Source organism: Lipotes vexillifer, unplaced genomic scaffold (assembly GCF_000442215.2).
Source record: "Lipotes vexillifer unplaced genomic scaffold, Lipotes_vexillifer_v1.1 scaffold864, whole genome shotgun sequence".
In the NCBI taxonomy this organism is placed as follows: domain Eukaryota; kingdom Metazoa; phylum Chordata; class Mammalia; order Artiodactyla; family Lipotidae; genus Lipotes; species Lipotes vexillifer.
Window position 1 is genome coordinate 1982258 of NW_006796769.1, and position 16182 is coordinate 1998439.

A 16182-nucleotide genomic window follows, 5' to 3' on the forward strand; every position below is an offset into this window, starting at 1 on the left:
TACCTGAGACATGTGTGTAAATTTCTAAATTTCCCATTATACATGGTGCTTTGGAATGAATGCCCTGATTTCCCAAAGAAACTCTCTCCAGCTTTTCTGCCCAGCCCTTTGGTACTCTATTGTCTGCCTCAATTATAAAATTTTGCATTAGGTGGTTTTGGTTGTTGACTTGCCTTAAAATGTTTTTGAGGAACGCTCACCCTTTTCTGCCTTGAGTTGTAAGTTACCCAGAAAAAACACAAGCCCTTTCTATCAGTCCTCAGGTAACTATCCAGACAGAGTAAGACACACAAAGAATACAATTGGTTCAGTGTATTCAGTGATTATGAACTATCTCACTATACTTTTTTTTTTCTTTTTTTTTTGCGGTACGCGGGCCTCTCACCGCTGTGGCCTCTCCCGTTGCGGGGCACAGGCTCCGGACGCACGGGCTCAGCGGCCATGGCTCACGGGCCCAGCCTCTCCGTGGCATGTGGGATCTTCCCGGACCGGGGCATGAACCCGTGTCCCCTGCATTGGCAGGCGGACTCCCAACCACTGCACCACCAGGGAAGCCCTATCTCACTATACTTTAAAGCTAATGTTATTAGATACCATTGTTGATTTGTCCTATAATAAATTCAAGTAATTTTCTATTCACAGGAATCATATTTGCAAGTTGAATGTGGCACTGAGGATTGAACAAACCCAAAGTTATCAGAATATTTGGGAAATGGGTTTTTTTTGTTTTTTTGTTTTTTTTGCGGTACGCGGGTCTCTCACTGTTGTGGCCTCTCCCGTTGCGGAGCACAGGCTCCCGACGTGCAGGCTCAGTGGCCATGGCTCACTGGCCCAGCCGCTCCGTGGCATGTGGGGTCTTCCCGGCCCGGGGCACGAACCCGTGTACCCTGCATTGGCAGGCGGACTCTCAACCACTGCGCCACCAGGGAAGCCCGGGAAATGGGTGTTTAACTAAATGGCCAGTAAATGTTCTCATCAGTTAAGGTCAAGTCCTTTAGGCTTTAAGTCCTTAATACAGTAACATGTAACAGTAGCCCTTCAGAGCCTCCCCACTTCACTCATACAAGAATCCAAAACAAGCACACCCGATGTGACCCTCAGCACCCCAAGGTTACATCTCAGACCTCCTTTCCCCCTCTGCTTCCTCTCAGCTCCCTGCCTCCCCTCCTGCCCCTGCAGGTACCCTCCTGACAGCACTGCCCTTCACTTCCTCCTTTGCTCAAGGTCACCTGCCATTGGAACCAAGGTTAAATTAGGTTTATACCATTGGCAGCCCCTTTCCCCTTGCTCCGCTGCACTTTTTTGTTCCTTCCATGACACTTCTCATCTCCTACCGGAGCATATAATTTGTGTATTTATACTTTCATTGTTTACTGCCTAACCCTCTACACTGCAGTGGAGCACACCAAGGGCCAGGATCTTTGTCTTCCCTGATAGAACTCAAGGGACTAGAACTGTGGAGGCAGTTAATAGTCAATAAATATTTCATGAATTACAGAAAGCGTTTTTCTCCTGTTCCCAGTAAATGAATTAGCTGACTTCCAGTCCATACTTTGTTGTTGAGGTTCTTTCAGTAATTAGTTTTTACACATCATTTTAAATTTTACTGTAACTATGAGTAGCTGTGCTTATTAACATGCTATTTCCCTTTAACATCTCTTTGTGGTTTTGGTTTTAGGTTTTTTAGGTTTTGCATTATCTAGACATTTCAACTAAATTGTTAAGGTGGTTACGTGCCGTATTTTCCTATAGCAAATACCACAAAGTTACATACCTAGAATTTGCTTGGCAGACATTTAATTTAATTAATTCCACTGTTTATTTCTTTGTCCAATGTTAATGGAAGCAAATATTACAATTTGAGTTTCTCTTCAATTCTGATCACCAAAGATTTTACTTCAATGAAAATAAAAATAAGCCAAGTCATGTCCGTAGCTTTGCATTTCCATGCAATTATTTTTAACATTCACTTGGCTTTGTTTTGCTCTGTCTCTTGGAAGCCACTTTCACAGCCTCCGAAGGTGGGCTGGAGACAGGAGGTCAGGAGGGAACTGAGAGCAGCCTGAATATTAACACAAAAAGGGCTTCTGTTCCAGTCTAACTACAAAGAAAAGATTTTCAGGAGGACAGAAAACAAATTCATGGAAAAGGTCACTGTCTATGTTGAAGGAAAGATTTTGATCAAGTCAGAAGAATCAAAACTGAGTCTTAGTTAGACACAGTCTTAGAATGATCAAAGAAAAGAACCTATATGTCTCCTTTGACGGACAAACTGAATGAAGATTTAGGCAACATTAGAAGAGATTGGACATGTGGCTATGTGTCACAATCTTGATTAGCCTCATTTTCAAGTGACAGTTAGTTATTTGTTGTCCTAGAAAGAGAGTTTCTGTTTGGCCAAACGTAGACTACCTTCCAAAGTTGTCTGCCTGTGCAGGCAGTAAATAACCTTCTTTCCTACTTAAGTTATGAATAAATTAAGAAATAAGGCAAAGATGTAAGACTGATGGGAGCCAATGGGCAGCCTTATTACAAATGAAGCTACCGTTGAACCCTTTAATTGATACCTACAGGCATTTGATCTTTCTAATAGGAAACTCTTTCATTAGACCATCATCCTTTCTCTCCCCCATTCAACTCCACTCACACCTTTGCAAGCACACAGTCGCTCCTTAGAAGGGGACAAAGAATGCAGGCTGCCTAAAGATGGGGGAGAAAAAAATTCATGTTCCAGATTTCTGCCTTCCCCTTCTAAACACAGCAAGCAAATAATTTACCCCTTCTGGAATAGAGTGTACATGGGAGGGGTGGGTAGAGAGAGACCAGGAATTTTACACTAATGGAGGTCCCTCCAAATGAGAGGAAATAACATCTGAGAACCATTTGTGTCCTTTCCATATATGTCCATATTCACTTGAGATTTGTCTGAGCCGAACTGAATTCTTGAGAAATATTTTAATACATTTGGAGACCTGAATCCAGAGTAATCCAGAAGAAGGGTTTTAAGATGAGGCAACAGACAAATAGCACAAGCACCAAGTAATGTGGTGTTAAATTGGCCCCAGTTTGCAGAGGGAGAGAAGAGGGCTAGTGAGGCTCCTTATGGGGCTCATGGAAGTTGTGTGTGTGTGTGTGTGTGGTACGCGGGCCTCTCACTGTTGTGGCCTCTCCCGTTGCGGAGCACAGGCTCCAGACGCGCAGGCTCAGCGGCCACGGCTCACGGGCCCAGCCGCTCCGCGGCATGTGGGATCTTCCCGGACCGGGGCACGAACCCGTGTCCCCTGCATCGGCAGGCGGACTCTCAACCACTGCGCCACCAGGGAAGCCTGGAAGTTATTTTTGAACTTGGTTGATTGTAGCCAATCCATGTGCAGAACTGACATTAAAACTTGGGTATCAAAACCCTAATCATGAGCAAATGAACCCAGCTCAATCCTAAAATATCCCCAAGGACATGCTTTGGAGAAAAATGGCTACCGAGACATTTTGCATGAATAACAGTATGAAAAATATAAGTTTTCTTCAATATCCTAAAAGCATGGCACTTAGACCAGTTATTTGCAAAAGCCTCAATTCAAATTCAGAATGATATTTAGCCTGCTTTGGAGTTCCAAAGAAATGTATTTGAAAATAGATTTTCCTCTGATGTTTCCTTTTTGCCATTTGTGTTATGATTCTTTTCAGCCTGGGGCAACTTAACTACCCAAGTATCATACTGAGATCAGGAACCCCTGCCGTTGACTTGACAGCACTGAGTTCTTATCTAAGACTATTTTAATGCATGTCATAAATCATAAAGAAAAGCTTCTATTTTGAAACAAATTAAAAACAATCATGATCATGGATTTCTAAAATCTGTTTTAGAAAGTTTGTTGCCTGTAAGTCTTTGCTTCACTTAAAACTCAAGATTTTAGAACTTGCCTAGAGCAAAAAATAACATTATTTGCATCTGTACAGTGACAGACAAGTTACCATTGTGAATTAGAACACAATAACAGAATTTTCGGTAATAGGGAAAAGATACTACATTTCATGTGTTTTTGCTGCTGAAGCCAAATCCAACCTCTGTACCTCCAACACCAAGTTAAATCTAATAACTTTATTGCTTTGCCAGGCAAAGGGGGCCGCAGTGGGCTAATGTCCTCAAAACTGTGTGTCCCCTCCAGGAGGGGGTAGTGAAGAGACAAATATGAATGAGATGAGACTGGATTTATTTTCCCATGTCATTTTTTCCAACTCCCTCCTTAGATTTTTATGGTTCTTTCGAAGACTCCTATTAATGCAATCTCTTAATTCTTTATGATTGGAGATAGAATTTATCATTTCTCCCCCTGCTTCTCCTAATCTCCTCTCTTATTAGTTTATTTGAAAAATGATGTTAAAGAAATGACAATTCAAGCTCTTCCTGACTCAAATGTAGCTTATTTATATCTCAGAGGAAACTTCAGACAGAGATTTTCTAATTCATTCTCTCCTCTGTACTTTAGGGAACTAAACCCAGAAAATTGAGTTAAATTCCTCCCTCTCGGTTCTTTAAGTAGCATTGGGATATTCAGCATACTCTAATGTCCTTCACTTACTGGCTGGGTTGCTCTCTAAAACAGGCACCTTTGAATGTCAAACATTTCTGTTTTGTTCAGTGAATGAAATCAGGTCACCCTAATAAACACACACCTTGCCCATTAAGTAGTACAGATGGGGACTAAATATGTGTATTTAATTTAATTCTAAAATAAGGCTTAAATTAGAGTGTCGCGGGGAGATAACGAGAGAATGTCATCATCCACTTGGCAGGAATTGAGACAGTGAAAATTCTCCCAGAAGATGTCTAAGGACCATGTGAGGCTGTGAATCCCCTGGACTTCACGTTGCAGGTGGGGATCGAGACACTGAGGAGTGAATAAGAGTTTAGTCCCTAAGAGTGAAGTGAGGTATTACTCTGCGTAGAGAAACCACTAAACTTGATTCTTTCTTATCTGATCCACTTGTGCTCGTTCAAAGTTTTCTTTTCCGCAAATGACTATAACCAAGCTACATGGAACACACTGGAACTGATGATGGCCCAGGGCCCAGGGAAGCAGCATAGCCATCCAGGCAGCCATGCCCCATGGGCTTATCATCAATTTAAAAATTCACCATTAGAGAGTGGTTTTATCAACTTTTTTCTTCTGGAAATACCAACTAAACTTTTTTGTTGTTACTTTTATACTGAGCTATAGATACAACATTATGTTAGTTTTGATGTACAACATAATAATTTAATATGTGTATATATTGCAAAATGGTCACCACAATAAACCTAGTTCACATACATCAGACTCTCTTAGCAACATTCAATTATACCATACAGTGTTATTAACTATAGTCACCATGCTGTACATTACATCCCTAGGATTTGCTTATTTTATAACTGGGAGTTTGTTCTTTTGGACCCCGTTCACCCATTTCGAGAATTATTTCACTCTTGATAATTAAACAAACACTTTGTTTTAATCACTTATTCAATTTCCCCTTTGCTTTAGGCCAGCTGTATAACATTGCTAAATTTGTATACATTTCATGTTTTGGAATTTTGTGTAGCAGAATGATTTTTTTGTTCACAGTTGAAAGCAACATGCTCATTTTAGCTTCAGCGTTTCTACTGTCATTCACTTAGCTCCCCATTATACTTTCCGGAGCCATCTCCTACAGGTCTAAAAGTTTTGATTTACTATGCAGCTTTGATCAGTTAATACTGCAAATGGTCATTTATCTCTACGTTGCTTCTTTTTATAAATATTTAAGTTATGAGTATAATCTTCTGGTTTATATGCAGTAGTTAAAGCGAGGCAAATTCAATTAGTATTTTCCTGAAAAAAACAGATCAGCACTGCTGTTAATACTCTTTATCTAGGCAGTAAGCTATTTTTCTCTCTGATCTTTCTTCTGGTCTAAAACCTTGAAAGTTAAACTACAATAAAACAAAGAAGAATAGAACCTAGATGAAACTAAATAACTAAAGCGGGGGAAAAAGGACAAAAACTTTTGTTCTCCTGAAGTTCTAAGTAGAAATCAGTAAAATAAAAAATACACACAAAGTTCACTACACACTGTATTGTTTCAACTCAAGGCCACGGATTTGAAAGAAGAGCAGTTCCTTTTTGCCAAAGTAGTTTTTACAACAAAACCTAATCCTCCATGGAATTTCAATGTCATGCATGATTCCTTCAGAAACATCACAAAACCAAGATAAAATAAGGGATGTGGGCTTCCCTGGTGGCGCAGTGATTAGGAATCTGCCTGCCAATGCAGGGGACACGGGTTCAAGCCCTGCTCTGGGAGGATCCCACATGCTGCAGAGCAACTAAGCCCTTGCACCACAACTGCTGAGCCCATGTGCCATAACTACTGAAGCCCGTGCACCTAGAGCCCGTGCTCCACAGCAAGAGAGGCCACCACAATGAGAAGACCGCCCACCGCAACAAAGAGTAGCCCCCACTCGCTGCAACTAGAAAAGGCCTGCGCACAGCAGCGAAGACCCAATGCAGCCACAAAATAAATAAATAAAATAGAAATCTTAATATATATATATATGTATATATATATATATATATAAGGGACAGAATCCAGGACTTTGCTTTCTTGCCCACAGCCTAGGAGCAGGTGAAAAGTTGAAAGGTCATAAACATGGAAGTAGATACAAACATAAAGATCAATTACAGCAGCAAATCCATAAGTGGAGCTTCTGTTTCCATGGATAATTCCATGGCTGTTTGGTCAGTGTCTTCTGTCTTGTTTCTGCACATTCAGAGGAAACATTATTAAGACGTGAGAAATTCTGATATCAATCAAGTTCTCAACTATCTTATGTTTAATTAGCTGGGTAGTGTGTGTGAATAGCACCCATTAAAGTTGTTCAGTATACAATCTCTGTGTCCCCCAGTCCCACCCCTAGAAATATTAGTGAAATCCCAACCCCTTTTTATGTGTTAAGCATGTAAGAGCTTTGGGTCAAAAGAGTTATTTAAAGAATCAAACCATAACTAAAAAAAGCTTTCTTCACTTTCTTAAATGCCCCCGCATGGAGACAAATAAGCAGAATCCAGCCTTCAGCTCAGATACACAAACGCACTTTTTGTTTCTTTCCCAATTTACATGGTCACCTGTCTCTTCCTGAACAGCAGTAGGAACATTCTGAGGATTCAGACACTGCCCTTTGCTTCTGCAGCACAATTTGCAAGAGTCATTCCTTTTAGAAAATAGAAGAAAGTGATAGTATACGGCTTCTAAATTATGGTGTCGTGGGATGAGCACCGGTTTTGAAGCCAAAATAACCTTGACTCTCTTCCCATTGCTTTGGCCTTTGTGTCTATGTGACTTTGGGCAAAGCACTTACGTGAGCCACAACTGCTGAGCCTGCGCGTCTGGCGCCTGTGCTCCACAACAAGAGAGGCCACGATAGTGAGAGGCCCGCGCACCGCGATGAAGAGTGGGCTCCGCTTGCCACAACTAGAGAAAGCCTTCACACAGAAACAAAGACCCAACACAGCCAAAAATAAAAAAATAAATTACTAAACTCCTAACCCCAACATCTTCTTAAAAAAAAAAAAAAAAAAAAGGAATGACAGTGCATGTCTATCAAGATCATTTTGAGGGTTTGAGAAAGTCTGGAAAGTGCTTGCTGTGGAGTAAGGATGCAATGATCACCATAGGAGAAACATTGTCCTTTATCAGACATGGCAGCGAGCGCAGTTTTCTTGCTCCCATGGACTGATCGTTTAGTAGGTGCTGGACACAGCCCTTAGCACCTAGGATGGAGCCACAGATTCTAGGGTAAGGGATTCTGACCTCATATGGCTTCCAGTCTAGAGCACTTAGATCTTCATGAAAAGATTAAATAAAATAATGATGGATTATCAACAATAACTTGCTTTTTTCACATACCCTGGCAGATATAGCCGTTGCAGTCTAGGAGAGGAGTTTAGGGCCAAGGGAAATAGGTAATCAAGGTGTAGATTATATGGTAATGGCACTTAGTACTCCACCGTTTGTTGAGTAAACATCAGTACTTCAGGACACAATAGACCCACATCCCTTCCCATCATCCATAAAATGCACATTCACCACTTGAGAGGTAACTGACAGGAAGCTCCCTGTCAGGTCCAGCTGAGCCCTGGATCCAGGGAAGACAGGTCCTGATGTCTCATCATGATGGGGGATCTATAGTCAAGCCCTTATCCCCCAACCTTCTCTCCCTAAAATAGTGAAGACTGAGGAAAAACACAATTTCAAGTGTGAAAAATCTGCTAAAAGATGTTAAGTCAGCCCTGTGAATGATGACATATATCATAGTTTCCAGTGTGCAGCCACTGTGCGAAAGTCTAGTATTTCGTTCAGGAAGACACCGAATCCTAATACAAAACCCAACACTATTTCATCCAGAGGCGAGGGAAGCAGGCTAGCATTGTGTGCAAGTATGTGTATGGGCAGGGCAGGGCAGGAGAGGGAGAGAAAAAGAGAGAGGGGGAGGGATCTCACTGTTTGATGTTCTGTAGTTGTGGATCCTCCCGGAAGCCACTGAGATTCTGGGTGGCAGAATCATCTCCATGGAGATTCACAGGTGGGGAAAGCGACCAAGAGAGACATTAAATTGAGACCTGAACCATTTCAGGAGTCCTGTTGGGCCCAGTGGTCTATTTGCCCAATGGGACAAGCAGATTTTAAACCTGTTTGTTTGATAAATTTAAGCACAACTTCTTGGAGATCAGTTCTTTCCTATTAAACCTATACAATGACCCTTAAGATTCTGACTTATCTGCTGTCTCAGCCACTCATTCTGGGTGGTATTCAAAGTATGTAGGAAATCATTACACATTTCCTTTTTATTTTTAAAGTGCATGTGTTAATTTTGATAAGGTTAAAACAAATACCTGTTCGTGATTTGTCAGGCTTTCAGTCTCTAAATCTGAAAATCTTCCTTAACCACAAAGGAACTCATGGATGAATATTCTCCTTCCCTTTCCTCTCTGAGAGTTTACATTAGCTTCACACTTCATAGCTGACCGTAGGTTAGTGGGGTTTTAGCGTGACTTTTTAACATTTCAGTTTCTCTTTGGAGGTAAATTCTCACTAAACATTAAAACAGAACATAGTATTAGAATTTAAAAATCTCTCTTGCAGATCTAGAAATTGTTCACTACTGTTCAAAAAAGAGAGAAATGGGGAACGGAATGGTGATGATCCATCCATCTGCACAGAAATAATTCAAGTAGAGGGTCGATAGGCCCCATTGCAGGTAGGGATTTGGAGCACCCAGGAAGGAGTCAGGTGATAGTTTTATTTTACTTTTCTTAACAAGTATCACCGAATTGATCGTACAGCATCAAGGTTAAACTATATCAACATCTTAGATTTTAAATGCTCTATTTAAGGGAAACGTATTTTCCTACATTGATGTACCACCGTTACCTTGAGACTGATTTATACCTCTTTTGAATTCTCATGTATTAAAGCAGAAATACAGAATTACATTATTTCAAATTTGAGGAACAGTTCAATTCTATTGACCGATCATAATGTGTTTCATCACTGGGTATTTCATTAAAAGATAAAGCAACATCTGACGTACAATTAAGAATGTGAGTTCTACAGGCTGTGGAGGGAGAATTATCTTAATTGACAATGCATGGTGTGCTTCTAGGAACAAAGTAGAATTGAGTTCAAAATAACTTGCAGTAGAGAAAGGTAGATTTGAAGTTTCTGAGAGAAAAGACTCAAATTTAGATGGTAGCCTGTTTCAGGCCAAAAGTCACCTATTGAAAGAGCATCAGTGTGAGATCTGGGAACCATGATAAAAGTACAGTTTATTTGCTTGTTTGTTTTGTGTTCACTTGGTTTGTTTTGTGATATAACCAACTTCATCACTCAAAATCTAGAAAGTCAAATAATTTGGCAGTGGCAATCCTAGTATTTTAAGTACCACATTGTGAGCTGAGGACCTCGTGGACAAGGCACCAAGCAGACACAGGTGCACGTGAAGGCACCTCCTAAAATGCAACGTCTACCCAGGCATTTAAAGGAAAGCAGGGCAGAGCCAGATAAAGGGTGAGGTCCCACTCATTATTTAACTTGTAAAATTCTCTTAAAATCAGGAGACTCTCCAGTGAACTATCCTTTTTGAAAACAGTACAGATCTTCCTTGACTTACGATAGGGTTACATCTCAATATTACATCCCAATAAACCCATTGTAAGTTGACAATATCATAAATTGAAATGGACTTAATTCACTTACCCTACGAACATCGTAGCTTAGCCCAGCCTACCTTCAACGTGTTCAGAATACTTACATTAGCCTACAGTTGGGCAAAATCATCTAACACAAAGCCTGTTTTATAATAATGTGTTGAATACCTGATGTCATTTATCAAATACTGTACTGGAAGTAAAAAACAGAATAGTTGTCTGTCTCCAGAATAGTTGTCTGTGTCTACAAGCGTGTTGGCTGTTTCCCCTTGTGACCTTGGGTTGACTGGAAGCTGTGGCAGCAGTTGCCCAGCATCACGATAGGGGATCAGGCCACCTATCACCAGCCTGGGGAAAAGATCAAAACTCAAAACCTGAAGTATGTTTTCTCCTTTGCTTTTGCACCATCATAAAGTCAAAATATTGTAAGTCAAATCACCATAAGTTGGGGGCCATCTGTAGTTGTCGTAGTCAGTTCAGGCTGTTACAACAAAATACCGTAGACTGGGGGGCTTATAAACAGGAGAAATCTGTTTCTCCCTTTTCTGGAGGCTAGAAGTCCAGGATCAAGGTGACAGCAGATTCAGTATCTGGGAGGATCCTCTTCTTGGTACATAGATGGCCATCTTCGTGCTGTGTCCTCACATGGCAGAAGGGGTGAAGGAATTCTCTGAGGTCTCTTTCATAAGGACACTAATCCCATTCGTGAAGGCTCCACCCTCTGAACTAGTCACCTCCCAAAGGTCCCGCCTCCTAACTCCATGACACCAATGGAGATTGGGTTTCAACATATGAATTTTGTGGGGACACAAGCATTCAGTCTGTAGCTACAGCAGCTATCCTTTTGCTTTCCAGCCTCTACCTCTGCTCAACCATGCTTCATCTCTAATCCCTACTACAATCTTGCAAGATGGTGTCATTCTCATCTCCCACCCATGGAAGCTGAGGCTACTGTCAGCCAGGTGACTTGATCAATCCCCAGTGCTTCATGCTGGAAATTAATCCCATTTTTGTTTTGTTTGATCCACAGCCCAGTGCTTTTTTGACTCAACACTATGTACAGTGTTCTTCCAATTTATCTCTTTGGATTGACATTGAATGACTTTATTACCATCAGTGCAAGAATTTCTCAGTTGGTGAACCTATTACAGTCCTAGAATCAACTAAAAAACCCTCCCCTGGGTGCAATAGCTAAGGAAACAACATTGACCTCACATCTAAGCAGTTCCAGGTCTGACTAACCACAGCCTTGCCTCATCCTGAATTATGACCCACTTCTAGAAAGGCAGAGATGCCAGTGTATGAAGGAGGATCAAATAAGAGAAAAATTAGCTTCAAATAGAGCAGGGAATATGTGGTAGTAAATTTTTATTTCATTTTTTATTTATTGAAATATGGTTGATTTACAATGTGTTAATTTATGATGTACAGCAAAGTGACTCAGTTATACATATATATATTATTTTTCATATTCTTTCCCATATGGTTTATCACAGGATATTGAATGTAGTTCCCTTTGCTATACAGTGGGACCTTGTTGTTTATCCATTCTTTTTTTTTTAATTAATTTATTTTTGGCTGTCTTCTGTCTTCATTGCAGTGGCTTCTCTTGTTGAGGAGCACAGGCTCCAGTAGTTGTGGCACGTGGGCTCAGTAGTTGTGGCTCGCAGGCTCTAAAGCACAGGCTCTGTAGTTGTGGCACACTGGCTTAGTTGCTCCATGGCATGTGGGATCTTCCTGGACCAGGGATCGAAGCTGTGTCCCCTGCATTGCTAGGAGGATTCTTAACCACTGTGCCACCAGGAAAGTCCCATATCCATTCTATATGTAATAGTTTGCATCTTCGAACCCCAAACTCCCAATCCACTCCTCCCCCACCCGCCTCCCCCTTGGCAACCATAAGTCTGTTCTCTATGTCTGTGAGTCTGTTTCTGTTTCATGGACGTGTTCATTCGTGTCATATTTTAGATTCCACATACAAGTGATATCGTATAGTATTTGTCTTTCTCTGTCTGACTTACTTCACTTAGTATGATAACCTCTAGTTCCATCCATGTTGCTGCAAATGGCATCATTTCATTCTTTTTTATGGCTGAGTAATATGCCATATATATACCACATCATCTTTTTCCATTCATCTGTCAAGGGACGTTTAGGTTGTTTCCATGTCTTGGCTATTGTGAATAGTGCTGCTATGAACATTGGGGTGCATGTATCTTTTTGAATTATAGTTTTGTCTGGTTATATGCACAGGAGTGGGATTGCTGGATCATATGGAAATACTAATTTTAGTTTTTTGAGGACCCTCCATACTGTTTTCCATAGTAGCTGCAGCAATTTACATTCAAAGCAGGGAATATTTAAATTAGTCTTAGGAGCTGTTGCCAATCAGACTCCTCTATAGGACGGAGATGATAAAATGCCTTTTCTTGGAATTAGAATGACAACACTGCACTCTGAATGTTCTAGGTAATCACTTGTCTGGAGAATATAAGGAAGGTTCCTTCTAGTACCACTACTTTATATTTTGACAGATTCTTTCCACATGAGTATGCACATAGATTTATAACTCATAATTTACACCACCACCACCATTGTTTCCCACACATATACCCCAACTCACCCACGTGCCTCCATAACTGAATACTGAGTGCCAGACAGTCTTGTAGGAACAGGGTTATAAACAAGGCCGACAACGCCCTCACTTTTGGAAGGTTTACGTATTTGTTACAGAGACAGGTAGACAACGAGTAAAGAAGCAAACAAGATATTTTCACAGAATGATAAATGCCATCTGGAAACACAGCAGGGCGTGGGCCAGTGAGCACGGATGGAGAGGGGCTACTGACCAGGACATGAGTGTCTGGGAAGAGCCCCCTGCACTGTGACCCACCGGAGGAGAGGTCAGATCCAGGGGGATCTGCGGGAAGAACATTTAGGGTAGATGGATTAGCACATGCAAAGGCCCTGTGGTGGGGACCGTCTTGGGGTGCTTGAGAAAGGGAAAGGTGTTAAGCAGACCAAGTCTGCACATGGTCATGATGACAAACTTTAGTACAATGATGAAAGATTGTACTCCATACTTACATAGTCTAGTGAAATCCCCTCTCTCTTTTATAAGTGATAGAATTGGGTATTGATGGTTCATCGATGGCTCATCTGTTGTGTAAGGGCTACCTGCATGGCCTTGCTCATGGGCGGTGAAGTCATTAGGGAAGAACTGATTTCTTGGCCCCATCTCGGGGACTAAGGCTTATGTGCCTCCGGCTTTTCTATTTTTCTTCTTTGCTCACATTGTGAGTAATCTCCCCTAAGCGTTTGAGATTAAAACTGAACCAAGCAGCCTCGGGCTGTCAGCTATAGTAGCTGATACAGTTGCTGCTGTTGGTACACTGAGAAATAGAATGCTCTGAAAACTTCCTTTAGGGCATGCAGTTCCTGGAAAATGCCTGAAGACTGTAATTTTGAAACACCTCAATCAGAGTCCTAGGAAGGGCATTTTACGTCATGATCCTTCTACAATTCATCCTTTCCCAAATAATGCAGACCCTGAAATAGCCAATGAAACCGTAGAAGATAAGGATGCCCGGAAGCTCAGCTTCTGTGCACCAGTGCCGGATCGAATCTCAAGAGACAGAGTTTTGGGTAAAGTAGGAGTGGAGAGTTTACTACTTAGCCAGGCCAAGGGGGCCACAGCAGGCTCCTGCCTCGAAAAGCTCTGTATCCCCGCCCCAGAGGATTTGATGAGGGCTTTATGACCATGGTTCAAGGGCAGGGTCTCTCACAAGATCAGGGGGTGAGCAGGGCCTGTACCCCTTAGTCTCATCTCAGGTAATGTGTCTCCTAACCTTGATGAGTTTCTCTGGTCCCTTTAGTCTTGCCTCAGGTGGTTTCTTGGCTGCTTCAGAGCTGTTCAAATCCTCCCTTTGGAACTCAGGGAAGGCTTGGAGACTTGCCAACACGAAACAGGGGACAAAAGGGCCTCCTTGCCTGGGAGCCCCACAGGCCCCGCTTGGTTTCACTAATGCAGAGCAGAGTTTAATGCGTATTTGATTTGTTTACCGCTTCAAAAAAGTACTTATCTGATCAGAGAGACTTCTGCTGCTGTGAGTGAAATGTGAGGCCTCCTGATATGGGAAATTCTAATAAGCATGTCATCATATTCCTCAGTCACGAAAGAAAATTAAAAATGCAAGTGAGGGTCACAGTGCACCATTCTCTTTTACTTTTGAGTTACTGCATTGTCACCCATCCAGTAGGAGAAGGGAATTTTCAGTCTTGCAGCAAATCTACAGGTTTAGAGTATATTTCCACACAAATTCCAAAATAAGAGAAGCTTTCGAGGTCAATAATCTGGTTGTAAGAAAGTAATGAAAGTTGTATTTGCATAGAAACTTACATAATATATGAAAAATGTAAATTTTTATTTTTGCAGAATGGATGAAGGGAATGAATGGAGACAGCCACCAAGTATGATAAATATTAAAACAAAACCAAACAAAAAAACTTCCTGAATTGCCTTGTTTTCAGAATGAACCACTGTGATTATCTGAGCCTGTTGCAGACAGGACATAAACCTGTTTATTTTCAATGTCCGCCTCCAAGGAGAGACAGGGTTGTGATGATAATACAGCTTTTGTTCACACTCTGTACACACAAGTCTGTTTACTTTTTTAAATGATATCAGGCCAGAGAGTTAGAAGGCAACTATATATTTCTCAAATGTTGTCATCTCCAGATTATTCTTCTGCGGTCCTGGCAATCATTTGTCACGTGACCTGTTTCCTTGTTGCTAGAATTCAGGACAGAATGTCCTTTCCTGGTATGGCTCTCTTCACATACTGAATATTATAGATGATAAGTTTCTGGAGTCACTGAACCAAATCACAGGTTAAAACATCCCAGATGGCAAAATGTTTGCTCTCAGAGAGGAGTTTTATACAGCAAAGGCACTACCTTATCACAAATCTTCATCTGAATACATACCCCAACAGCTGGCAAAACTGTTACGAATACTATAAGGTAACTATAATTATATGATAATAAATAAATAATTATTATAACAGCTTGAAAAAGCTAAGCTACTTTTTACCTTAAAGGCTGTGCAAGAATTAAACAAGATAGTAGGTGTCAGACGCTTGCATATGAGTTTACAAATATTATGTCGTCTACCTCTGTTACTTCCCAGGAATGGGTCAGCAGGTCCAGAATTGAGGGAAACAGCAATTTCAACAGCTTGTGGAGTCAGGAAGGCATTTGTGTATATATACATTCATTCATCAAATGCTTACAGTGAATCAGGATGAGTCACAGATGAATCATCTCAGCAAATACTCTCTTCTAGGAAGTGAAAAGTGTGTGCTGAACCACAATTCAGAGAGTAGGATCTGGGTGAGGCACAGACCCAAGTGTGGTGACCCTTCAGAGCAGAGGGGCCGTTGCATCTCAGGAGTGACCAGGGCAGGATGCTATTTGCTCAGTTGAGTGTTTCCAAGGTTGTCTTTCAACGCAGGGAACTGTCCTGGAGCACATTAGCCCTGCCTTTCCCAGAATGGGTTCCCCAGCCTCCAGCACTGAACCTCATCTGACCATCATGAGCTACACTGCTCTCAGGACTTGGGATTTTTCCTGCAGTCTCGTTGTTGAGGCCCAGGCGATCTTATGTAGCTTCTCAGAATAAACAACAACGTCAACAACCAGCCAACCTACTGACGAAGCAAGACATACTACACTTATAGTTCTTATTGTCTCCTGTTCAGTCCATAGGACTGGCAAATATACAGTCACCCCAAAACAAATTGCTCACATATTATACATCAGGTAATATGGCACCATTAAAGTGTAGATTGGAAAAAACATTGAATAATAATAATTCAGTAATAATAAAAAACATTCAACAATAATTATTGTTGGTAACGGGATGGTGAGTGACTTAAATATATACTGATATATATATATA

At 41.3% G+C, this 16182-nt stretch overlaps 1 protein-coding gene across 1 annotated transcript in view; it reads left to right on the forward strand.

Moving 5' to 3' along the window:
• Positions 1-16182, forward strand: part of LOC103077051 (CUB and sushi domain-containing protein 1-like) — a 902706-nt gene that overhangs the window by 24668 nt on the left and 861856 nt on the right. The window contains exon 2 of the mRNA XM_007468990.1: positions 13706-13868. Within this exon, the coding sequence (XP_007469052.1) occupies positions 13706-13868 (163 nt within the window). The remainder of the gene's footprint in view (positions 1-13705; positions 13869-16182) is intronic.